Source organism: Ciona robusta, chromosome 5 (assembly GCF_009617815.1).
Source record: "Ciona robusta chromosome 5, ASM961781v2".
Taxonomy (NCBI): Eukaryota; Metazoa; Chordata; class Ascidiacea; order Phlebobranchia; family Cionidae; genus Ciona; species Ciona robusta.
This window is the reverse complement of record NC_143239.1, coordinates 1603269-1630641: the sequence shown is the minus strand read 5'-3', so window position 1 is coordinate 1630641 and position 27373 is coordinate 1603269. Positions and strand designations below refer to the sequence as shown.

At 33.0% G+C, this 27373-nt stretch overlaps 1 protein-coding gene across 1 annotated transcript in view; it reads left to right on the top strand.

Annotated features, from left to right (window-relative positions):
- LOC149735422 (uncharacterized) overlaps positions 1-27373 on the top strand; it is a 56123-nt gene that overhangs the window by 9863 nt on the left and 18887 nt on the right. The window contains exons 15-54 of the mRNA XM_089877859.1: positions 404-660; positions 1076-1194; positions 1359-1404; positions 1762-1937; positions 2544-2677; positions 3064-3274; positions 3806-3948; positions 4190-4359; positions 4925-5012; positions 5683-5823; positions 6619-6805; positions 7265-7383; positions 7784-7898; positions 8249-8379; positions 8635-8775; positions 9051-9178; positions 9947-10119; positions 10673-10853; positions 11251-11407; positions 11843-11997; positions 12673-12824; positions 13470-13615; positions 14172-14346; positions 14884-15145; positions 15571-15763; positions 16219-16333; positions 16773-16939; positions 17341-17489; positions 18978-19204; positions 19700-19898; positions 20225-20392; positions 21100-21273; positions 21829-22246; positions 22670-23000; positions 23501-23682; positions 24154-24258; positions 24594-24858; positions 25227-25549; positions 25867-25962; positions 26574-26791. Of these exons, the coding sequence (XP_089733985.1) occupies positions 404-660; positions 1076-1194; positions 1359-1404; positions 1762-1937; positions 2544-2677; positions 3064-3274; positions 3806-3948; positions 4190-4359; positions 4925-5012; positions 5683-5823; positions 6619-6805; positions 7265-7383; positions 7784-7898; positions 8249-8379; positions 8635-8775; positions 9051-9178; positions 9947-10119; positions 10673-10853; positions 11251-11407; positions 11843-11997; positions 12673-12824; positions 13470-13615; positions 14172-14346; positions 14884-15145; positions 15571-15763; positions 16219-16333; positions 16773-16939; positions 17341-17489; positions 18978-19204; positions 19700-19898; positions 20225-20392; positions 21100-21273; positions 21829-22246; positions 22670-23000; positions 23501-23682; positions 24154-24258; positions 24594-24858; positions 25227-25549; positions 25867-25962; positions 26574-26791 (7037 nt within the window). The remainder of the gene's footprint in view (positions 1-403; positions 661-1075; positions 1195-1358; positions 1405-1761; positions 1938-2543; positions 2678-3063; positions 3275-3805; positions 3949-4189; positions 4360-4924; positions 5013-5682; positions 5824-6618; positions 6806-7264; positions 7384-7783; positions 7899-8248; positions 8380-8634; positions 8776-9050; positions 9179-9946; positions 10120-10672; positions 10854-11250; positions 11408-11842; positions 11998-12672; positions 12825-13469; positions 13616-14171; positions 14347-14883; positions 15146-15570; positions 15764-16218; positions 16334-16772; positions 16940-17340; positions 17490-18977; positions 19205-19699; positions 19899-20224; positions 20393-21099; positions 21274-21828; positions 22247-22669; positions 23001-23500; positions 23683-24153; positions 24259-24593; positions 24859-25226; positions 25550-25866; positions 25963-26573; positions 26792-27373) is intronic.

The window sequence follows — 27373 nt, the reverse complement described above, 5'->3', positions numbered from 1 at the left end:
TTTAGTCCTGGTAATGGCCGTGTAGCAGAATTCTTAAATAAAAAATGAATTAAAGATTAAATACATTTCATCATTTAGTTAAACTGTACATTTTAATGTGGTGCATTTTTTTGAAAAATATTTATATAGTAGGGGGGGGGGATGGGACACCTTTAGCACATAATATCCAGATATTCTGACTATGTTTTAAACAATTAACAACAGTCCATGAGAGTCATGAGGACATAGTTTCATATTTCTTTGATTGTTCTTTGTTTACTACTGAATGGGACGAGAAAATAGAGTTAAAAAGTGTCCCATTTTCCCCCATCCTACTGTATAGAGTTTATATTACTAATGCTAGTATAACTAATGCTAATGCTAGTCCGGTAATTGACGCCACTAATACATTCACAATCCAAAGGCCTTCTGACGCAAATAAAACATCGTAACCTCGACCTGTGTATGGATGCTGAGCCTGAAGGTTATTCTTCATCCGAGATAACTCTCCTCCCTTGCTCCACATCCCGACTCCAACATCAATCCTGGATGATAGAAGAAGGTCCGAAACCTCGGGATCCAAACCAACTTCCAGGAGATTTTATTTATCTCGCATCAGATACTCGGTACAGACTAGCTGTGGAACCGATATCGAATATGAGCATGGTGCTTGTGTTGGAGGTAAAGTAGTGTGAAGATATTTGTAATGTTACATATTGGGTGAAGTAATATATTGGGTGAAGTAATATAATAAGTGAAGTAATACAGTGGGTAAAGTAATATATTGGGTAAAGTAATATATTGGTTATAATAAGTGAAGTAATATATTGGGTGAAGTAATATAATAAGTGAAGTAATACAGTAGGTAAAGTAATATAATGATATTAATATAATGTAGTTATTAATGTATGTTGTATAACAAACTATTTAAATACCAAAGTTGCCTATTTTATTCATAAAACGTTTTATTTACAAGATAAGTTGCAGATCTTAAATATTTATACACTTACATAAAAACGTATTCTCTTTTTTCACCTGTGTTATAACGACTGTCGTTTTCTGGCCGCACTAGGATAAAGTAATTTACATTTTATAGAGGGAAACCAAGTCTGATAAATGGGAGGCGTTAACTTTACGTGGCAACGTGGTAAATGTTGAAGAGATGGCAGATTGTACTTTACCGTGGACCAAGATGAAGTTATATAAAGGAACAAGGTATTTTGCAACGTACATTATTTTATGCGTTACATTGGAAACGGTCTGGTCTGGCAGCACAGTGGTTAGTATTTAATTGGTTAGCACTCATTCATCCTACTAGTTGGAATATTAGGAATATGTTAGTAGATAACATGATTTTCATATTATTTACTGTATTTCAGGTCATGGACTAGAGATGGTATAAGGTGCCAACCATGGAAATCTTTGGTTTGTGATTTTCTTTATTTCTCTTTTTATATTTTTTTGCTGTAGTGCCATCTAATAATCTACGCACCCATTAGACACTTTACCATAAGTGTTAAACAAAAATCGAGTTTATTAACAATATTCTCGGGTCATATATATTCAGCAATAACTAGTATCACCAGTTTCTGTAAGAGTAACTTATAAAATCACTTAAGTATATAACTAATGGAATTTTTTTTGTATATTGCAAGTTCAATAAAATTTGTACAATTCTGTTAAAACGAAAATTTACCACAGTTACAAAACAGTACCACAGATATAGAATAGAATAAATTCTGTTATCATTGTATCATAGAAATTTATTAATACAATACAAAGGTCCCACACCGGCACCCATTCAACCCAAAGAAATATGTGAGCTCTGATCTTCGTGATAATAAATGTCGTCGACCACCCGGCCCACCTACTAAGATATTAAACGAAAAATCCGAGGACCACGCATGGTGTATGACGCTCAAACCTACAGTGCAATGGCAGGATTGCTTAGTGTCAAGGTTTGTTTAATATAATTGGAACATGTCTAAAAATGAATGAGTTTATGATTGTAACAGTGTTGACCTGATATTAACAAGGTTTGTTTTTTTGTTGTATTTAAAACATATATGAAAATACATGCTTCGATATATTCCCACATACCACATTGTCGGTTGATCACTAATGGATGTTCCAAAATGTCATTTTATAAATGTAACGAATTTATTCTGGGTTAGAGGCAGGCGCGCTAACCAACTGTGCTACAGCGACGGGCAAATAAGACATAAATATAGAAAACAAAAATGCTAAGACATAAATAGACCCAACAGCTTTATAGGAATCTAATGCAAAAGTAACTTCCTTAAGTTATAATATAGTAGGGTGGGGGAAGATGGGACACCTTTTCGTTTAGTTTTCTCTTTTCATTTGGTAGTAAAACAAAGAAGATTCAATGAATTATAAAACCGTATCTTCACGACTTCCACAGACCGTTGTTAATTGTTTAAAACACGATCAGGATATTAGGTGTTAAAGGTGTCCCATCTTCCCCCACTCTACTATAACATTATTATTATGTATTGTATAATATACTCATTACATTACAATATACATTCACCATTATTTAGATGTCCACTACCTGCTGTAGTAGCACTACATACATCCACACAAACATGGGAGGTTAGTTTGGGTGATGAAGCTCTTCCCTTCACATGCCAAACACCTGCTGAATGTTATTATGGAGTTGGTTTGAATTATGCAGGTTTGAATTAAAGTATTCAATGTTAATTGCGGTTACTGCTTAGTATATTGAAGCTTAAAAAAAGTTTATTTTTTATGGTGTGTATTTTGCAGACACCCGGGATTTTTTACATGTATTGTTATGGTCATGCATCATTTATTCGGCCATTGCAACACACAGATATATGTTTACTATGCCAGTCATGCTATCAGGGTAACTGGGCAATATGTGCATAAATTTTAGGTCTCCTTGCATGCTATGTATAGGAACTCGGTCTTTATAGATTAACAGTTTTTCTGTGAATCGAACTTTTCTCAAATTTAAATTGACCGTTTTTTACCAGTACAAGAGTTTTGTAGCAGACATTTTCTTTCTAACAGTGCAACAAATACATGATTGTTAAACAGGGAACATGAATTGGACGGGGCGTGGCTACTGCATGAATTGGCGTGAATACTACAACGGTAGTTTGGATTGGCCTGACCATCGCCGGTGTGCAAACCCAAGTCGTACGTTCATGAAACCGTGGTGTTACGTGCGGCGTAACGTACCTCAGTATTGTGCTTTGATTAAGAAATGTGTTGGAGTGTGTTCTTTCACCTCTCTTAAACTGAACAGGTATTTATTTATTACCGGTTATTACACATTTATTTTTGAATGAATGAATGTAACTTACTTTATCCGCGTGGCCGGAAATCAACGGTCGTTATCACACGGGTTTAACACCTCGTGCCAGCTTACGAGTTACCATGTATGTTACTTTGTGGGTAATTATTATTTTTTTTTATGTATGGCTGATAATTTGGACAACCCATTAAGGGCCACTGGGTTGGAGCAATTGTCATTAAGTGTCTTGCCCAAGGACACATGCGCTCACAATGGTAGCAACAAGCCTTAAACTCATTACCTCTGGGTTACAGGCAGGCGCGTTAACCACTATACCATAGCGCTGGACAAATATGTATTGATAATTTTCTTGTAGTTGTAAGTTGTAATACTTATATAAAAATGTTTAAGGTCTTATTTTTCAATTCTCTTGGCAGAAATAGTTGATATTTTGTTTTTTTACACAATGCGTTATAATTATTTGTTTGGTATCTTTATAACAAAAATTTATAGTTTTATCAAAATTTTTATTTAATTTTTCAGGATGAAGTTAGCCAGTATTGATTACTACAGCCCTTCATACATGTACGCTACTGGCTCTAAAATTCAACTAGTCTGCAAACCAGGTTACAACATAAGTTTACCAGATCGAGACAACGCTCAAATATTGACATGTGGAGCAGATGGTAAGTTGAAATGTTCAGATATCATTTACATACAGATTGAAATGGATTTATTTATTTTTTTGTGGCAGAACAACAATAGTAGTTATGTTACACAGGTGTTCTGCTTCATACACCTCATGCCCACTTATGTAACTTTATGGGTAAATAAATATAGATTTTTTTTGGAGGGTTTTTTTTTATATTAAGTTGGGTTAATTTTTTTCTTGTTTATAGCTATTTCTAATAAGCCAGTTACTTCCAGGTACTTGGTCGCCAGCACTGATCGAATGTCGTAAAATCTACTGCCCTGTGCCTGTGAATGTTTCTAATGCTATTTTCATGACTCCTCGTACACGATATGAGTTTGGTAGCAAAGCTGCGTATCAGTGTGTGGAAGGTTACATGGTGGATGTGGCAAGGATTAATATTGAGGTAATTGGGACTTACTTACAACTAAATAAATATTTTGCAAAATATAAAAAATTGCAAAATATTATATAAAGGTAATTAGAACTTAATATTACATAAAACAAGGTAAATTTATAGCCCTGTTTTATTCATGGTATTTAGGCTCTTATATTTTATGTTATAATTATTCTCTCAATATGTCTGTTTTGAAACAACTGCTTTCCATTGTTGTTTGTGTCTATATAAAGTTTGCGTGTGTGCGTTATATCAACTATTAGTTATTGTTGGTGCTTATGCGTTTTCCGATTTGTCAGCCAAACCATGAGAAAATATAAAAACTCCATAAAAGTTACCCTTACAAACGTGGTAATTAGTAAGTGGGCAGAGACGAGTTGTATGGAACGGAACACCAGTGTTTTAAAACGACTGTCACGCGATATACTTAAGTGACATCAAATAATTTATGGTTATGACCAAATATTTCATTTTTGTCCACAAATATAAATGCTTTATTAAGGACAAGGACACAAATTATAATAATGTATCATATTCTTTTTTTTTTTTAATGGTAATGATTAGTTTGACACAGGTGACATGTTTAGCAAATGGAAGTTGGTCAAGTTATTTACATGAATGTTTTCCTGCTTGTCCTGAAGGATATACCTCATTTAACAGATGTAAGTTTATTACTCAATTCTCTGGAACATTATTAACTAGCATAAGTTCCATCCGGCGCCGTGGCATAGTGGTTATTGCGCCTGTCTGTAACCCATAGGTAATGGGTTCAAGGCTCGTCGCTGCTACCATTGTGGGCGTATGTGTCCTTGGGCAAGACACTTAACGGCAATTGCTCCAACCCAGTGGTCACTAATGGGTTGTCCAAATTACCAGTCATACATAAAAAAATAAAAAAAAATAATTACCCACAAAGTAACATACATGGTAACTCGTAAGCTGGCACGAGGTGTTAAACCTGTGTGATAACGACTGTCGTTTTCCGGCCACACGAGGATAAAGTAAGTTACATTCATTCATTCAAGTTACATTGGGTTTATGTAAATATAGAATATCCTCAAACTAAATCTCAAACACTGGTGCACATAAAACAGTTATGAGGTTTTTACTCAATAACATGATTCTTAACTAAGTAATAAACTTTAAAATTGAATTTTGTAATTTTCTGCCATAATTCTTTTTTAAATCTACTCCATGATTAAGACATATCAAATCCATTGATTTCGTAGGTACCTAAATTCTTTAGCAAATTTCATACACCTCTGCTGCATAACTTATCTGTAAAGGTCCATTCTATTCTTTAAATCAAAATAAATATATTTATTTTTACAGCTTGTTACCGAGCAATGTCCCACTATCAACATTTCCTCAGTTTCAATCAATCATTAGAAACATGTGATCTTGCCATACCAACAAACCAAGTGGTTTATTCATTTATCAAATGGCTGCTTGCGCAAGTCGTTACAGCTAGAAGTTGGTTGTGTTTTGTCATCAATTCTTATTTAGTAGGGTGGGGGAAGATGGGACATCTTTTTATTCTTTTTCTTTCACCATTCGGTAGTAAACAAAGAACATTTAAAGAATTATAAAACCACATCCTCATGACTCCCATGGACCGTTGTTAATTGTTTAAAACACGATTAGGATATTTGGATATTATGTGCTAAAGGTGTCCCATCTTTCCCCACCCTACTATATCTTCATATTATATTTAATAATTATTACAATAGTATATAAATATAATATTGTAAATTATTACTGTACAGAATCATTTTTTTTGCTTTTTTTTTTGTATGGAATAACAAAATTTAATCTCAGTTTTAAACATTTATTAATTTTGCTTTTATTAGCAACTTATACCGGTATTTATTGTAATGCCTGTTTTACGAACTTATTTTTTATATTTATTTAGCTTTATGAAATATTTAATTAGTATTTTTTAGGTTTTTGTTCGTTTTGTGTTTAAAGCAGAATGAGCTTTTAAAAGTATATATGCTCTTTAAATATTAATTGCTATTTGATATACAGTACTGTGGGGAAAATGGGACACTTTTCGAACATAATATCTAAATATCCTAATTATGTTTCAATCAAATATCAATGTCTATGGAAGTTGCGAGGGTATGGTTTTAAAAATTTATTGAATGTTCTTTGTTTACTACCAAATGGGACAAGAAAATAGAATGAAAAGGTGTTCCATCCTCCCCCACCCTACTACATAGTCTCACCAACTATATTCTATGCTCTATAATTAATGTTCTGTCTCAGAAATCACATATTGGCTTGGTGTGAAAGACATTGCTTCAAACACCACCAACATGCAAGCACGTAGCTGGGTGGATATCAATCACAATCATCAACTTTATTTGAAAGATTTAGAGCAATTTCAGTCGTTTATGATCAGGAACCATGAGCCAATCAAATCGCTCGATGTGAGGTTACGAACCCCTGACAGGTAATGTGTGGATAACTGTGATTTAGAATTACTTTGTTTTAATATAGTATATTAAAAGTTGTATTGATTTGATACACCTTGCTTTCGCATGCTAACACATTAGTTATAAAGGGTATGAGATTTTAGTGTGCAGATGTGTCTATTATTTAGTAATATTCTACATTAGTGTGTTTGTTGTATAGTGCAAATGTTATATATTCACCATAACTGTTATTATTCTATTTGTATGTAAATTTTTAAATTTGTTTTTTCCAAGTCAACATGAATTTTTAATATAAATATACACAATAATTCATACAAACATATGCAATAGCAAAAATTATAAATAGGCCACCTTCTACGCTAGTGTGTGTTTTATTATGCAAATATATCTTGTGTACTATAACTGTTATCAATTTATTTCCATATATGGAGATTATATTATGATGCAACAATAAACAAATTAATATACACCAACAGATGCATGTATGGTAAATCCAATGAAACAAAAGTTTTCATGAAATCCTGTTTTGCTGAGAATAAAACTGGTTTAAACTGGACCTGGTTAACGCATGACCAACTCTATAATATTGATACAGGTATGGGGTTTATTAATTGTTCCGAACAATTTGTTCGTATTTAAGTGTTGTATCTTGTTCTTTTAGACTGAGTAAAAAATATTTCGTAACAAAAGCCAAATTGGCAGAAAAAGCTTTTTTTGGGCATACCCGATAATTGGCAATTATTGTATCAAACCATTGGATCTGCTACCTATTCGTATATTACTGTGGGAACTTTTCATCTATTACTTTTCCTGGTTTTACCAAAGTGTTGTATTTTTAACAAATTATGCTTTTTAATCAATTTAATATTTTGTATTCGAAGAGATGATTAAAATATATGTTTTGTTAAACTGCAACGGCGCAAAGCATGTTTTGAAAACCTTAGTTTTCTATTACTGTTTTCCTCTGACTCTTCTATAACCTGACTCTTACGCAGACAAATGTTTAACTGCTACAAAAACTGATGGAGTTTTACTTGAACCTTGTAAGTTTAGTGCCAGCAATCAAAGTTTTACATGCGGTCCACAATCTGCTTATTCTGTTAAACTAAGGTGAGAATAAAATCTGTTTAGGAAGAAGACACTTGTCAGTCAGTTATATTTAGGTCAAGTTCTGTGTGTCATAATTCAGTAACTCACCACAGTTAGACTAATTTTAACCCATAAGGTATCATTTAGGAAATTTGTAATTACTACACTGTTTATGTTGTATACTTTAAACTGAACATATGTCAAATAAAAAAATGCAGATTTTAGTTACAGCATTTACAATTTAAGCAATTTACCATACGCAAAGTTGACACCATTTTTGTATTCTTAGGTGTTTTAATAATACTTTGTGTTTTAATAATACATATCATTGTCACAGTATATAATGCCAATGTTTTTCCATTTATTCATAGAAAGGAGGCCGGAGGTTACTTATCAATCTCAGACGACTTATCTGAGGTGGAATTGAGTGACGCGCCAAGTGAATCAACTATGTGGGAAACTTTAAATCATTATCTTTGCCACTGGAACATTAAACCACCTGGTAGAAACGAAAACTATTTTTTATAAATAAATCTAAACTTGGAAAAAAAAATAATAATAATGTACGGTTAATGTTATAAATCATATTGGCAAATTTTTTTGATGCTACATAAATATATAGTGATTGAGTTACAAGATGTAACAGTAGTATATGATTATTATTCTCATATGAAAATCATAAATATATCATAAAAAACATAAAATATTTGCCATGGTCCTTATTTAAATGGTCACAGATCTATTATTTGTCTTTTAGATTCTGTTTTCATTGTAAACCGTGGACCTGTTCCATTTACCAGAAGTTTTATGAGAGAAGAAGGGCACAAGTGTTTAGAGAATCAAACCAACGCAGAAATTGCTTCAGAAACTGATCTAAATCAAGTCATGGAAAGTGAAAGTAGGTTTTCTTGTTCCTAATGTGTAAAGCATGGGTTTTTGTTAAATATTAAAATTCTTTTTAATACAAGACATGTTTTTTTAAATAATTATTATTAGTTTAGAAATAAACATTTAAAGGTGACGACTAAAAGCTCATTAAACTTTTCTAAAATATTGAATGCTATTTTATAACCATTTTTTTACAATATTCAAGGTTGCACTAAATGCTGCCACATTTTAAACTAATTGCTACTTCTTTCTGTACATCATACAAATGTCCCTTTTTTTCAACAGTACCTGCATGGTGTCAATGTACTTTTATGCACAACAAACAAGGTGGATTGATAACTAGCACTCTTATACAAAATGATGAATGTAGCGAACCAAGCAACTATGCCAAGACTGGCTTGAAGGAATGTGAGGTAAACGTTTAACTGTTATGAACCTGATGTGATGTTAATAGTTGCCCGGCACTGAAGCACAGTTGGTTAGCACGCCTGTCTCTAACCTAGAAGTAATGGGTTCAATGCTCGTCGCTGCTATTATAATGTGCGTATGTGTCCTTGGGCAAGACACTTAAGAGCAATTGCTCCAACCTAGCGGTCACTAGTTAGTTGCCCAAATTATCAGTCACACATAAAAAGTCCCCCCAAAAATAATCACCCACAAAGTAACATACTTGGTAATCCGTAAGCTGGCACGATGTGTGCAAAACATAACACCCGTGTTATAACGACTGTCGTTTTACGGCCATGCGAGTATAAAGTAAGTTACATTCATTCGTACGTAACACCTGGTGTTAATAATATGGTAACACTGTGGCACAGTGGTGACACAGTGAGTACTTGCTTTAAAACCAGAGGTTATGGGTTCAAGGCTTAATAGTGCCACATTTGCAGTTTTTGTATCCTTGAGCAAAACATTTGGCAGAATTTGCTCCCACTCAGTGGTCCATTAGGAGTTGTTCCAATTGACAGCCATACAAAAAAATTAAAGTCCGCAAAAGGATTTAAAATTACAGAGTTACAAATGTGTTAATCAGTAAACAGACATGAAGTGTATGAAACGGAACATCATAATATACTGACTGGCTTTTTCCCTGAAGAACATTAAGTACTATTAACTTAAACATTCATTATAACTTTTCTCTTTTAAAAAATAACACTGATCTAAATTCATATTAACCACAGAACATTGAAAGAGCCGACACATGGTGTGTAAGAAGAGATGGAAGTTCTCCATCTAATAAACCAATACCACAATGGTGTGTTTCTTTAACACTAACAACGCTCCACAAATATTATTTACAACCAAGATTTTGCTCTAACCCTATTAGTGGACATGTATGTCACACAAAGGCAATGTAAGTAATATTTTTGTTGTTTTACATATACTGTTTATAACATTATTAACACTAATTTAGTAAATAAATACTATATTTCACAAATTTTTAACATTTTTTTATAACGTGTGGCGCCATGGCAGAGTGGTTAGCATATCTGCCTTTAACCCAGAAGTAATGGGTTCAAGGCTTGTCGCTGCTGCTGTTGTGGGTCTATGTGTCCTTGGACAAGACACCTAACGATAATTTCCCCAACCCAGTGGTCAATAATTGGTTGTCCAAGTTATCAGCCACTTATAAAAAATAAATAAAAAATTCCTTTCCTCCCAAAACAATTCACCCACAGAGTAACATACATGCTAACTCGTAAGCTGACATAAGGTGTAAAAAACATGAAACAAAACACCTCTGTTATAACGACTGTCATTTTCCGGCCACGCAAGGATAAAGCAAGTTACCGTCATTCATTTTTTTCACTACTTTTTAGGTTAAAAACCTTTAAATGGTATTTTACATAAGTCTGCAATAAACAGAGTAAAAAAATCAAACTAACATTTACATTATTACATCACAGATGGTCATGTGATCAACCATTCCAACCCCCGAACACTATCCCTCAGTTTGAATCAAGTGACTTTACGAACATGCAGTTTGCTTATGATCATATAATTAACATTAAGTGTATACGAGGCTATGAGTTTTCTAATGGACAGCCAACAGTGAATATTAAATGCAACAGATACCTTAAATGGGAGGTTTGTTTTCTATTACATTTGCATTTAGGTTTGTTTCTATTACATTTGCAGCTGCTGGGCATTTTATCTATGTTAGTGAAGCCCTAAGCATGGAATTTAGGCAAAGGATTTATTTGGTACTTTAACCCAACTACCAAAAATAATATGAATGTAAAACAGCTGTTACATCAATTTTTTGTACTAACTAGTAACTATGCATCTTCCCCTTGAATTAAATTTGTCAATAAATGCTTATAAAAACTATAAAACAAAAGGGTTTTGGGGTTTAGGAGTCTATAAACAAATGTAAAACAATGAAGTTTGGGTTTGGAAAAATGTTGAAAAACATAGTCCTATCATACAAATAAGTTCCAGTTTTTATGGACCAGTTCATTTATTTCAACTTTGTTTTGCTTAGATGTTGAAAGAATCGAATCCTGATGAGTTGGAATATTATGTTGATGATCGGATTTCTCGTGAAGATTCTGTCTTCAAATTAAAATGTGTTCCCTTGCATTGCCCTCGTCCTCCTGTTGTAACTGGGATGGTATTAACTGTACACAGCTTTATACCAGGTGCTTGTACTTATAGTGGTGGTTATTTTTTATATTACATCAGGGCTTAATCTTTTTGATGACATTGTAATGCTCAAATAGATAAGGGGCAAAATTATAAGTGTCACAATTTTTATTTTTTTTAATTTTTTTAATTTTAATATAATGTGGGTAAGATTGGTAAATTGCAATCATTGACTTCATTGATTAATGTAGCAAATGTAATATACTTTGACTCTGCTTGTTTGTATATATATATCTAACTGCAGGGTAAAAGCTGTCTAAGCCTAAAACTTGGGTGCTAAAATATTAGATGTTATTCCTGTTTTAAAAGTTAGGATGACGTGAACCCACGTACTCCAACAATTTCAGAATAATCGGTTTTTAACTTATTTCCATTTCTTACTTTGTGTCAATTTATTCATTTAAGTTACACATATTTGTATTATTTATTAGGATTGGTAGCTCCGAGTTATCCATATAAAACAAAAGCTACATATACTTGTTTGGTTGGACTTGAATTATCACCTGGTGTCCTCACACGTAACATAACGTGCACACATGATGGTACATGGCATAAACCTTTGGATGAAAACGACATTTGTAAACCAGTAAGATAATTTTGGGAGTTTAATACCAGAGTCTCTATGTAAACATGAAAGCGCATGTGTATGATACGACTTTTATTACATACGTTTCAGTTTAAAAATTTACACCATTTTTCGTGTTAAAAAAGTTAAAATGAATGCTTGAATAAATACTAAGGTATTTAAATTTCTAAAAATAGCAACTGGTGTTTTGATATTACTGTAGTTGTATTTGGTTATACAAGGGTTATAGACAGACGTCTTACAACTGCCTTGCCAGAAGGGTACATGAAATGTAGGCAACAATTGGTTTATATCCACTTATGTTAGGGAGTATGAATATATTCACTAAGTTTAAAGCCTGCTGCTGTCATAAATAAACTGAAAGGACATAATACAATACATACAAATTACCCCAAAATGAAAAAGAGTATCTGCTGAAAATAATGTTTTAGATTTCTTTGTAACGTTTTTAAAACTAGTGTTCATGATTACTGTTATAATCTTTTTTCAGAGTGTAGCAGTCTACAAAAAAATAAAGAAAACTACCTATGTAACATTATTTACATCCAGTTCTGTGGCATAGTGCTTAGGTGCTCACATATTTTGTGCTTAAAATAAACCATCCGTTTTACAACAACTGTAGTTTCCCTCCCGTAAATGAATAAACAAGTTAAATTTATTTATATTTGTTCACAGGTTGACTGTGGTCATCCACCACTAATGGAAAATGCGGATATAAGATCTCCATCTCAATCATATGGTGCAGTATCCACATACACTTGTCATTATACATTCTGGTTTGAACGTGGAAGGCATGTGTTTAAGACGAACTGTACATCCAACGCAAGGTATGTTGTTTTGTGTTTATATCTACAGCCACAGCACAATGAGAAAGAGTGCAGAATATACAGAAAAACTCATTGGCTACCACTGCAGGATTGTGTGTCTTTGGCCAAGGGCCTTGAATTTGTCACTGTGCTACGTCATTGGATATGTAGACAGTAATTGCTCCAGCTCAATGGTTACTAATGGCCCTAATGGTTTGTTCAAATTAGTTCATATATAATCATACATAAAGAAAGGAGAATTACTTGCAAAGTTTTAAACAACTCTCTATTGTCTATACTATAATGTGGACACAGGGTATATGAAGCCAATGTATATCAAGCTGACGCCATGACAAAGTCTTTAGCGCGCCTGCCTCTAACCCAGAGGAAATGGGTCCAAGCCTCGTCGCTGCTACTATTGTGGGCATATGTGTCCTTAGGCAAGATACTTAGCGGCAATTGCTACAACCCAGTAGTCACTAATAGGTTGTCCAAATTATAAGCCATACAAAAAAAAATTAAAAAACTCCCCTAAAAATAATCACCCACAAAGTAACATGCTCGGTAACTCGTTAGCTGGTACGAGGTGTATGAACACCCGTGTTATAACGTCTGTCGTTTTCCGGCCATGCGAAGATAAAACATGGTACATTCATATTTCCCCAGATGGCATCCTGACCCTGCCAACCACACATGTATTCCTGTATCATGTATAATGCCCACCAAGGTTGATTTACATAACATGGTGATGGTCAAACCTGCACAACTAACTTGTCAATATAAATGTGTTGTAAACTTTCAATGCCAACCAGGTAACTAACTAAATATCATGTAACCTCATTTTTAAGATCTGCATATATTCTTCATTTGAATATATTTAAAATTTGGTAACTTTCGTTTTTGTTGAAATTGTTACATATTACATAAACATAAAACAATAAATGTATTTCAGTTTGAATGGCAGTCAAATTTAGTGATTATAAGACAGGGATTCTATTTTCTATTTCAAACACCCTGTGTGTGTAGCTGTGCAAGTGATAAATTTAAAAAAGCAAGTTTTCCGACGTTTTAAAAAAATTAAAATATAGAGTTGTAAACCGTTTTCCAAGAAACAAATATGGATTGTTACCAACTAGCTTAAACACCTGTGTCACTAGAGCACAACATGCGAACAGACTATCAAAATTATAAAGTTTGCAAAACTAATTTGTTACCTTATATTTTGGCTCTTCCAGCAAGAATTTTGCTAACCGATATTTTTGAATTCCTGTTCAGGTCGTCTTTATCTGGTTGAAATGACACTCAATAAAAAGCGAAGAATACTAACCAGTATTATTATTAATAATAATCTCATTAACATTCCTCCAGGTTATTGGTTAGATCGTGAACTATTTAATGCCGACTTTGAATGTGGACCTGAAGGTCACTGGCTTCCATTCCCACCAACCAAACTTAAATGTGTTCCTGTGTTTTGTTCATACCCTAACCCTGTAGCTGGTGCATTGCAATATGGATCGGATCGTTCGTATGGATCACAAATACGGTATGTGGGAATTTCTTTTTTTTTTTACTAGTACCACCTTTATGAATCTGACATATTTTTAAACTGCTTATGGTTAGTTGAATGGTTAAAGTAATTATACCATGTTTTTTTAATTTGTTTTTTTTGATACCTTTGTCTTAAAAGTAATATATTAGTTAAATGTATATTTAAACCATTTTTATATTTGCATTCATTTTGTCGAAATGCATATTGCAATTTGTAATTTAACTCGATGTTTTTTACCGATTGTAAAACCCAAATTGCTTATATTACCTAATTTAAAATGCTACTTATTTCAAAACACAATGCAAATCTTTACCTTAGCATAAAACAGGGATGAGAGTCTTCTTTTTGAGGATTTTCCACTTTTTTCTGTCAAATATTTCACCACTGTATTTTAACTAGCCTTTGAGTGGGTCATAGTTTAGCCTTCACGTGCGTCGTTTTTAGAGCCTCCCAGCCCCCCCTACAAACATTCCAGACATTTTAAACAAACACCAATATCATTCCTGATAAACATAATATTACCAACCACAGATTTGTGTGTGCCAATGGTTATTGGGTTCGAAGGTCGTTTTCTTTATACAACCCTCATTGGAAGTTATGCGTTGGTGTAAGATTGGACAACGATCCATTATTTGTCTCAAACGATGTCAATCCACGAAAAGAAGTTGTTTTGACAGCTTCATGTACTAAAGGTGTTACGAACAAACACCAGTGGTCATGGCATTGGTCTTCCCACATTTTTAACCACTTGACCCAGTCATGTCTTACCGCGTCTGCTATCCCTGTGTTCAAGGTGACTTTATATACACTATTACAAGCTGTATTTTATAAATATTTTTGTGCTAAAATGGTCTAGGATTTTTTTTTTACTACATAATTTAACCAAGTCAAAATATGTGTAGAAGATCTGTTTTTGTTTGTCTACTTTCATCGCCTACAACATAAATAGTAGAATTAGCAACATAACAAACTACACAAGTCTACAACATACATACACAAGTGTTTTTATTCTTTAGGATAAAGTTTTTAAGAAAGCATTTTTAATGGGTATAGTCTTATGGGAAGCGAAAGGCTTTAGCATGTGATAAGGTCCATGCAGTAGAACTATTGTGATTGGGGTAATTGGTCAACTCTGGGCTGAATTACCCCCTGGTAAGCTTCGCTGTAGGACCTCACTTGTACAAAATAAAATAATAAAGATGTGCTTTCTAATTTTAGGAAGATATATTTCGAGTTACGTTACAACCATGCAATGTTAATAACATCAACCAACAGTGGGGTTGTAGCGTTACGAACGGTAGTATTGCTCGCCACCTGATACTGAGGGCGGCACGTGTAGGTTACCTCTCCGCTGTAGCTGACGATGTCAAGTTCTGGGAAGGAGAAGTAGAAGCTCAACTAGTTGTATCAGGTTTGTGTGGGGTGTCTTGTATATCGGGGTAGGCAAACTTGTTTCAGGGTAAAATTCGGGGCTTTAAAGACTTTTGTACATATAAATTTTTAGGACTATATGCTAAATTATAGGAACTAAAGTATTTTTATTTAGTTGAAATGTATAACTGCTTAATGTGTGGATTGCTTTGTTTTGGGAAATTTTTTTTCTTTTTTTTTTTTAAACTATTTTAAAAATTGCACGACAGTTAAATTTCTGTTATCATCAGCGTAGTGTAAAGGGGCTTACAATAACAAATAGAAAAGCTCTCTGGACCTCTGTAAAGATGGCCAAAATTAAATGGTGACCCATTTAAAGGGTAAAACACATTTATGTATAAACGATTGTACAAACTAGACAAACTAATTCTAACATCATTGAGAAGGTAAAGGGTAACTGGAATAAAATGTTTACCTTTTCTTTTGTTTAATTAGGTGATGAGATGTCAGCAAATATTAAAAGTTATTGGAATGTTCTTGATGGAGATGACTTGATTGATGTTTGTATGTTACGTGATGGACATTTCTATGAAACATCATATTGTAACAGGTAATATTTCAACATAAACACTACAGCCCATGAGTGTAATATGATTTTCATCTTAAACATTTTTGTTAAAAAACTTTAATGACGTCAGAAACTTTCACCGTGGATGGTTATAGTTTTTAAACCGAAACTTTGAGAAAAAAATGTATCATACATATAAGCATATGTCATGTTTAGATTATGACTGACCAGAAACTTTATGTTTTATTTGCCTAAAATAACAGATTATTGTTTAATAATATTTTATAAATAAAAATTTAATCCAATAGTTTTAAAATTTTGTAAGTAAAATTAACACTTTTACTTATGCAAAAACTAAAAACTTTGTTTAACTGTTAAGTAAGATAATCTTAAACTATTCATTTTTAACTTTTATTCTGCATTTATTTTAATCAATACTTCAAGTTGTTTTGTTCATACCAAAGTTGTTTTAAATCTTTAGTTATGGTCGATGGAATCCTAACCCACTATACATAGAATGTACGGTGGTTGATTGTGGTCCCCCACCCAATGTTAACCACACAACACAAAGTATAAATACCGTAGTGAAGTCAAACCAAGCTGCCTTCTCAACTTTAAACAGCTGGAATGCTTCATTTGACGTGAAAGGTAAATTAAATTCATGTAGATTTTTCTGCAAAAAAAAGATTTGGTTAGTCAAAATATTTAACTTTTTTTGAAATTTGCTTACTTTTATTCAAAAGCAGTGAAATGGCACAGTGGGTAAAGTAAGCAGAGGATACTGGGTTTTAAAGCTTATCACTGTTACCATTGTAAATATGCATGTCCTTAAGCATTGAACTTAACAGCAATTGCTATAGCCTATATAACTCAATGGTAATTAATAGTTTGCATAAATTTGCAGTATAGCGAAATTAAAAAACCAAAAAAATTAATTCTTAAATTCTATAACAAAACCCTTTTCTTAACAATAAATTCCCATATAAACAAAACGATAATAATAAATAGAACTGAACCTCCAATAACCATAAATTGCCCATCTCCCCCAGGTTCATACCCAGTATTATCAGTTGTAACTTACCAGTGTGAAGAAGGTACATGGGTCGGCAAACATGATTATAATTTCACTCTTATATGCCATGATAATGGATTATGGGTGGAACCAGACAGCAATACAACAGTCACCAACCAAAATGAGGTAAATGTTTCTTAAACAACGATTATTCTTTAGTTAGCATTTACTTTTTGAGCACGGTAGTGGTCATATAGATCCTTTTTCGTCGAACAGTTGTTCTTGGCTTTGTTGTTGTTGTTGTTGATAGGGCGATTTTTTTCTGCACTTATCCTAATTCTCAATTCAAGCATTTTTCTTTAATCTCTTAAGTGAAATCAAATCGTAATATATATTTATAATTTTTAGACTAAATTTTCAGATTTAACACCACACGTGTGTGCACCGAAGCGTAGACGAGTGCCTTTTTTATCGTTATCTTCAGTATAAACACCGCGTCTCTCGTTTCTTTGCTCTTTTAGTTTACCGCTCGCAATAAATCCTTATGCAGCCGCCACAATATAAATAATATCAACTTCCAACATTACCTATAATACTGCGTGATTACGGTTTATCCAAATTCCCAAACACAAACGTTTACATGTCAACAGGAGTTGTACAAAGCGTATTTACACATATTCTTTACCAAACTTTCAATCCTTGTACGTCTTAAGTTTAATGAGTTATAATACACGAATAAATGCATTCTATCTACTGCTCCACAGTCACCAATGGCGACTGAAACCCGCTTTGTTGGTTACTTTTGATTTGTTTTTGATCGATCTCAGTCGACCATTGTAGTGATAGAGGTAATTAATACTATGCTAATTAGTTTATACCGTGCTCATGCATTAGATCTGTGATCTCTTGTCGATAATATTTTTGGGAGGTTTCGTAATGTTGCTCCCCTGTTTTTTAAGGTATATGTGATTTCTATGTTTGTTCCTACAAGTTGTGTAGTTGTGTTATAGCATCACTAATTATTTGATTAACTATATGTAATTCTATTATCTGTATTTTATGTACTATGTGGTTATGAGTCAAGCCAACTTTTGTATCGATACAGTGTGAGTGTATGTAACAATCTATACATACGTTTTCTTTGTTATTTTGTCTTGTTAGGTTTTAATTAGTACAGTCATTACCTTGATATGACTTACATTTTACTATTTTACTGCATTTTTTTAAATATAATATATGCACTTACATTTCACTAGGTAGGGTGTGGTGGGGAAAGACGGGACACCTTTATCACATAATATCTAAATATCCTGATCGTGTTTTGAACAAAAACCAGGCTATGAGAGTCATGTGGATTTAGTTTTATAATTCTTTGATTGTTTTTGTTTACTACCAAATGGGACAAGAAAATGGAATGAAAAAAGGTGTCCCATCTTCCCCCAACCTACTATATAAATATATATAATATAGAAGTATAATTACTTGTTCAAGTTGAATAATGTACAGTAAATAGGTAGTGTGATTAACTATTGCAATGTACCAAGGTTAAAGTGTCCGAATCCTGCCCAAAGAACAGCAGGACAATAGTAGCACACTGTGTTATAACAACTGCAATTGCCTGCTACATAAGAGTAAGATAAATAAGTTATATTCTTTCACACGCTATTCTCCTAGCTTGTGGCAGCAAAGAGATGTATAGACGTAACATGCCCACCACCTCTTCCTCTGTTCCACTCAACTGCTATTCTATACTCACCAATACAAAAACCACACAAACCATTGAAATATGAACCTGGTGCACAGATTGACCACCAACCAACTTACCTATCAACTGTGGTTGTTGAATGCAATAGAGGGTTCTGGGTTCTGCATTCAAACCTTGAGAATCCACCAAGTTCAAGGTGTGTATGGGATTTTGATTTTTGATTTTATTCAGTTGGATAACTGACCTTAATTTAAAAAAAAATAGTGTATTTAGGCTTAGTGTTGCCTCTATTTTGGCATCTCTGCTCTCATTGCTTTCTAACATATTGAGTGTTTAGTGAATAATTGACGGAAATGGCAGAACACTTTAGGGTAGGGATATTTGTACTTAGGTTAAGAGTTAAGACACTTAATGGTAATTGCTCCAACCTCTTTGTCCAAATTATCAGCCATACATCAATACAAAAAAAGGCTTACAAGGTTTATAACTTATAACCTTGAATGAGGCACATAGAACCATTGTAAATAGAATGCGATTGAACACCCATATTATAACTTATAACCTTTAATGATTCTCTGCCATGCGAGCCTGAATAGGTGACATTTTAGAACACTTCAAAGTAACATTTTAAAAATAAATAAATATTTTGCAAACAATTAAAAAAATCTTTATTTATTTGTATCATTGATAGATTGAATGGCTCGACCTCAATAAGTTCAACTTGTCAGAATAGTGGAGATTGGGACGTTCCTATGATAAGTGAGGGCATCAAGTGTGACCCTGTAACATGCCCTGATCCTGGGTATGTTAGAAACTCGAAAAGATTTCCAACAAGCTTGATAAGAAATGTCAACAAATACAACTATGCATTCCAGTACCACTGTGTTGAGGTATGTTTTTGTCAGTAATTTTAGTTAAAGTATTTTTCATGCTTTAATTATGAAGTTGATAAAGTATTCATGCCATAAGATTGTTTTATTGCCTTTGATTGTCTTGGTTTTAACTATTCTGCTGTAAGACAACTATAAATACTTTTGACTTTTGAGCATTGTTTTTTTTTTATAAAAAAGTGTTTAAAGTAAGAAAATTTGATTTTGTCTAGTACTTTAGTTGGTGACTAGTGTATCCAGGTTAAATAGCCATATCGGCATTAAAATACATTTAATTACCCTTAAATTGCATGTAAAACTTACAACATTTAATATTTCACATCCAGGGTTATTGGTTCGCAGCATGGTATTCATACACTGAAGTTAAATGTAATGAAACTGGGCAGTGGGATCCAAATCCCATGCCTCTTATGTGTAGTAGAGTTGACTGTGGGGATCCCGGTTTAGTTGAAAGATCTGTTAGAATTGGAGAGAGTTTTTTATTTGAAGATGAAGTAAGTTATATTAATGATAGAAAAAATAGCATTATTAATTAAAAATGGATTATGGTAGTGTAAAACTACATTTGTTCCAAAAATGAAAACTGTTTTTACCAATTTCAAAGATGTTTATCTCTATATTAGTTAAGTCAAGTTTAATTTAAAATACATCATTTAAAACTTTACAGTTTTTATTACCTGTTTGCAATTTGGTCTGTTATTTTTTGGGGGGAATTGAATAATTTGCTATATTGCCCAAAATTCCAAAACCCTGGCATGCCTCGTCATAGGAACAGATAATGCAGAATAGTTTTTGTACTTTTACTGTAAAATCGTATATATATTCCAAATACGTGTGACAATTGTCCATATTGTTGTCGTACTCGTAGTCTATATGTTAATGTTTTATACTCGTATTTTAACTAACACTTGCCATTAGCTCCATGGTCAAATTTCATGTGCAAGCAATTCTGCTAAGTAGACATGCGTAATATACAATTTCCAATCTTTCCACATTTGAATCTAATTATGGGATTTAGTATTCTATTCTGTTTATTCATGAAGTTCAATAACAATTTCATGAGATTAACAATTATGAAAAAAATTGTTTTTTTTTTGTATTTGTGAGACTCTCGAAAGAAAACGTGTTACAGCGTATTGCTAATGCATCATATATGCTCTAATCGCCTTACAGCTACTAACTGGTTATATATTTTATGCAGGTAGAATATGCATGCTTGAAAGGTTTTGAAATAAGCAGGAATAATTACTCCCAAATAACCACATGTCATTACACTGGCACATGGATACCTCATCCTTCTACTATAAGATGTCACGCAACTGTATGTAACCCATTACCGGATATTCATGATGGATCATTTACAAGAGTTAAAAGAGTGAGTTTTTAATTCATGTAATGCAGTCTATTTTTCATGTAATGCAGTCTATTTTTCATGTAATACAGTCTATTTTTCATGTAATACAGTCTATTTTTCATGTAATACAGTCTATTTTTCATGTAATACAGTCTATTTTTCATGTAATACAGTCTATTGATTACCAAAGACTGTATTTTACATTAACTAAATTTATACAAAGTTGTATTCAGTTTGTCAGTTTATATGTTAAATACACACTTAGTACATCATTGTCGGCGGCCATGGCAAACTCTAACCCAGAGGTAATGGGTTCAAGGCTCATTGCCTCTATCATTGTGGGTGTATGTGTCCTTGGGCAAAACACTTAACATCAAAAAACTCACTCATTCATTCTACATTTTCCCCTAAAAAGGGTGAATTTATAGAGTATTATTCACATAATTACATTTTTTGTGTCAAAATATACCACTATATAACATAAATTTTACCTATATTTTTAAAAAAGATAGTGTTGATCAAACTAATTAAAACCATAAAGAGAAATTAATAAAACGTGATTCATATTTTTTCCAGGAGCCTGAGGTTTACTTCACTGGTGACCATGCAACGTTAACATGCGATGTTGGATATACGATCGATGCTTTCCACGCTTCTATTAGGTTCACCTGTCAATTAAACGGAGAGTGGAAACCAGACGTAGTGGGTCGCACTACTGTACATTGTGAACCTATACACTGCCCTGCCCCGCCCGATATTATACAAGGGGGCCTCGTATCAATTGGGCATAAGGATGTGTATAAGAAGGGTGATGAAGCTTATTATCTTTGTCCGCGTGGACAATGGAGGCCACCTCACGGTCGTGTCAACTACGTCAATATAACTTGCACTGTAGAACAAAGTGGTAGTGATAGATCATTGGCGTCGTATACTATTTCATGGAAACCTCTGTTTTCTTCAATTCGTTGTGTGGATGTTGTATGCCTATACCCAGGTGAGAATTTATTTATCAACCATAATTGAGTTCACTTTGAATATTTGGAATTGGATTTAAATATGACTTTTTTTATTAAAACTCAAGAAGTTTTGAACTTAGATTTTCTATGAAACATCTATGAAATATCTTTAAAATATGAACTTTTTTTCTATGAAATATAGCATTATTTAAATCACTACAATTTTGCTGTAAAGCATAAAATATATCTAATCCTGCTCTTCTGGAAAACTAAGTTTTAGCACCACGTTTTGCAGTTCACTTCAATCAATGTAAAATGAATCAGCATACTATACTCTAAAATGTTAGTAAAAACAAATACATTTGCCAAAGTGAGCCTTTTAAAATTAATACAATCTCTGATTACAACAGTTTTATGTTTACATTTTATAAATTCATTAACATTTATTTTTCCCAATACAGTTCTCATCCGAAACTCTCTGCTTGAATTCAAAGATCGGAATTTTGAAACAATAATTGTGTATACATGTGTACCTGGTTACCGCGTTTCGAGTAACTATACCTCTGAATTTCTAACAACCTTTCAAGCATCTTGTACTGGTGATGGTTCATGGCAGCCTCCTCCAAGTAATGTTTCATGTGTGCCATTACAATGCGAACCACCTGAAGAAATCAATGATGGTTACATAGCACAAGATGGCGAACACGCACCACAGTATTTTTATCAAGATACTGTGAAGTTTAAATGCAACCATGGGAATCTGTTCTCCATGTTTTTGAACTCTGGGAAAAAGTAAGTTGCTAAGTAGCATAACATAATTTTTATATTTTTTTTCCGAAAACGAAAGCGAAGATCATGTTATTTAAAAAAAAGAATATCAGGAAATCAACATCAAACTGTAATTGTTAAAACATGCTATGGATAAAAAGTCTTGGAAAGAGTGTCTAAGAAAAAGCGTGGCTAAAATGTATATAGTGTTGGAAAAAGTATATTAAAAAGCGTGGCTGTTGCAGCCAATTGTATTCACTGTGATATAAATCTTAAATTTTACTTAGTTACTGTGACCGAAACTGTTTATTTACATTACGAAAAATAAGTTAATAGAGTTTTGTGAAAAATTCATAGCCTAATTTTTGCTTATTATGATTATGATAATTAAATAATATGAATTGTACAGAAATAGTTACAGCATAAAAAATCATATTTATATGAAAAAGTCTTATTGACATAAAACTTTCCCCCAAAAATGTCCATGCTTTGTGTGATTTACATTTCCTAATAATATTTTCTAGAATAAGCTACACATCTGAGTGGGAAATAACATGCACAGAATATGCTGAATGGGATAAACACCCAATCCCATTACTTCTTACATGTCAGCCAATCACATGCCCTGTTCCTATGTTCAAATCAACCAATCAAATGTCAGTAAGAAACCAGACAAATAATAGTACAGATGATTTGCCCAAAATAGGTGAGTGAATCAATGGAATATGTACTGGTGTAGCTGAATGATTATTATCTTAAGCATAACAGTTTTTTTAGGTGTGATAATGAACCAAAAAATCGTTTTAGATGCAGTATGAACCAAATTTCTTATTTTAATATATTTTATACTTCATACCACTAAGTAAAGATTGGTGTTGGGGTAATGGGTCGACTCTGATCTAAATTTCTCTTTTTGCATGTTTTACTGGAAACACTGGTTTAATTTAAAAACCAGTTTTAAAAACTTAAGTGGGTACTAGGTCAAAAAGTATTCATATAGTACTGTGGGGTAAAATCTAGGATGAAATACCATTTGCACCTGTTCTCTTTTCGATTGCCACGACTTAAATTATATAACTAAACTATTCTTTGTTTAATACCAAGTTTAAGAATAAAAAAATTCAAACGCCGACTAACTTTTTTTTACCTTACTGTTCAATAACTTACTATCCTACAGAATCATCAGCTTACAGTAATGGAAGCGAGATTGTTGTAACTTGTTCTTATGGATATGTTACAAGTATTGGTGTCAGACAACTGCATTTAAAATGTGGTGAACTTGGTAAGTTCAATATATATCATATTTATCATTAAAGTACAATTGTATAATATCTATAAATAACTGGAATTTTTTGTGTATTATATTATACACCTCTTCCCACCTAAGAATTACCAGGAATGTAACTTTGTGTTTTTTTATGCATGTTTAACAGTTTAGACAGCACACGCCTACAATGTTAACAGCATTGAACCTTAACAGTGGTACTTTCCCAACATCACACATCATATAACCACTTTTTTCAGTTTATTCAGTTTAAACATTAAAAACATAACCCCCATATTGCAACAAAAAGTGACTTCAATCTTAATAATTATATTCTATTATTTTTTATTCAGGTTCGTGGAACATCAACCCTAACATTGTTTCATGTGAAAAAATCAACTGTCGTGATCCTGGTCTTCGTGAACACTCATCACGACACGTGAATGGCTTTTTACTTAATGATAGAATAACATACACAGCAGATGTGGGGTATGTGTCATATGGTTACCCACCTGGCACGGGAAGAAAGGTGGTTGTCATCGAATGTGGGGCAGATGGGGTTTGGAGGGTAATTCCCCTACTTTTGTGGTCCCAGAAATTTAGTTTAATTGGCAGAAGGTTTGTATTGAAAATTACTCAAGTTATTACATTTGTTGTTTTACTGAATTTTTTTGACAACCTATAAGTGACCACTGGATTGGAGCAATGTCCATTAAGTATCTTGCCCAAAAAGATTTGAATTTTTTATTCCTTTTTTAAGGGTTATTCTTATAGTTACCTTATCGGGCCTGGCATTTATGTACCAAACACCCAGAAATATTTGCTGTTTTTCCTTTTTTTATTGCAAAAAAAGTTTTGTTTACTTTCTCTCTATAAATTCTAGAAGTGGATTTAAGTAAATATAAAATACAACACAATTTTTAAAAATATTTTGCTACTCTTTTTGTAAAAAATACAAAACAAAATTTTCAAATTTATTTTTCCAGTGCGAACACCAATGTATCATCGGAAGTTATTTTACCGCTCGAAGAAATATTCCTAACATTTGGTAAAGCACGCTGCCTTCCACCTAAGCTTACATTGAATGTAACTATGGGTGGTGTAAGTGAGATGAATCTCATGGAAAATGTCACCAATATAAACACAACTGTTGGAAATACAACTAATATGAATGGGACTTTAAATGGGGCGAATGCAACTATGAAAAATGAAACTATACTTTATACATTCAATGATACGATTGTATTAACTTGTTTACCACATCATTATGTTTCATTGGATCACAGCAATGCAACAATAACTTGCACAGGTAAGCTCATTTCTTGCAGTTCTACTTGGTATTTTTAATTACATTCATTTTTAAGAAATAAATGCCATTTTGTAGCTGTTTGTAAGATATTTTTTCAGATTCGTAAAAAGTGACATATGCAGTATAGTGAGGTGTATGTGGATTTTAGATGAAAAACTACTTTATTATTTATGAAAATAAAATGGGTTAAAACGTGGTGAGAACACAGTTATGTTGGGTTTTTATAAAGTCTGTGACAGTATTTCGTCGCAAAACATCAGTTCTCAAAAATGTTTTTTCTTCTTACTTCTTTCAATAACTCTTTTGATATTAACCAGGTGATGAGGTATGGGAACCATCTGAAGTAATTTGTCATCCAGCTTCATCTATTGTTTGCCAACCTCCAAAAATTCCTCCCAATGCTAAATTTAAAAGTAAGTTTTAATATTGAACATTAAGTATGTGCAAAGCTAGACACCTCTGGGACAAAGCACCTAATGGAGATTGCTAGATCATAGTGGTTACCAATGTGCTAAAGCACCCTGGGTGTTAATTGGTCAACTGTGGCCTAAATCTTAGGTTCCATGACATGCCACTCTGGGATCTCACCTACATTATGTGGAGCACTGAATCCATTCAAAAACTTACAAAATGTCTGGGTAAAGTAAAAAAATGTATCTACTGGCCGCCTGTTGGCTATTCAGAACTGATGATTAATACCTGGCATGTTTTATTCAATAAAATGTAAAACCAAAACTTCTGTAGAGCTTTTCTATGGTTAGGTAAAAACTTATTTTATATATAGTAAAGTAGGAGAAGATGGAACACTTTTAAGACATAATTTCTAAATATCCTGATCTTGTTTTAAACAAATAACAACAGTATATGGAAGTCGTGGTGATACGCTTTTAATTTTCTTTAAATGTTCTTTGTTTACTACCAAATGGGACAAGAAAATAGAATAAAAATATGTCCCATCTTCCCCAAAAGTATTTGGTATATTAATAAATCTACTACAAGTATTTGAAGTGTTCCGCTATTACAGTGAGGATGCTAAACCTGGAGTCCACCTTAAATATCCAGTGTGATAAAGGCTACCATGTGATACCCGGTAAAGTAGATGAATTGGTAATGTGTGTAAAGGGTGGGGTATGGAAACCTGATCCTTTAGTTTTTGCTAATTGCACTCGGATGTCTTGTGAAGAACCGCCTGAGATCGAGGACACACGCCGTGTTTTGACAACAACGTTTTATGGGGACGAGGTAAATGTAACATGTAACTATTTTATATTTCGTGTTTTTTACCAATAAATTTGAACTATTTTAAAATTTATAGGGTGTAACTGTGTTTCACTAAATGACAATCGGACACTTTCAGTTTAATGTAATATAACTGTTTTATAATGGGTGTTTTTACCAATAGGTTCGAAAAGTTCTAAATTCCATAGTGTGTGTTTGATAATTCACAGTCTGACATTAAGTTTAATGTAATATAGTAGAGTGGGGGAAGGTGGGACATCTTTAGCACATATATCAAAATATCCTGATCGTGTTTTATACAATTAACAACGGTCTATTGGAGTCGTGAGGATATAGTTTGGTTTCATAATTATTTGAATGTTTATTGTTTACTACTAAATGGGTCAAAAAATCGAGTTAAAAGGTGTCCCATCTTCCCCCACACCACTGTATAACAATTTTTAGAGTGTTTAAGTTTTTACCAAAATGTTGTATGTAATCCATAGCCTGTTAATATGAATGACAATTTATATAACTTTGGCTGCTACAAATTTATCCAAAGGTATCCAGCCATTAAATTTAGTTGGCTCACTGATAAGTCTTTCA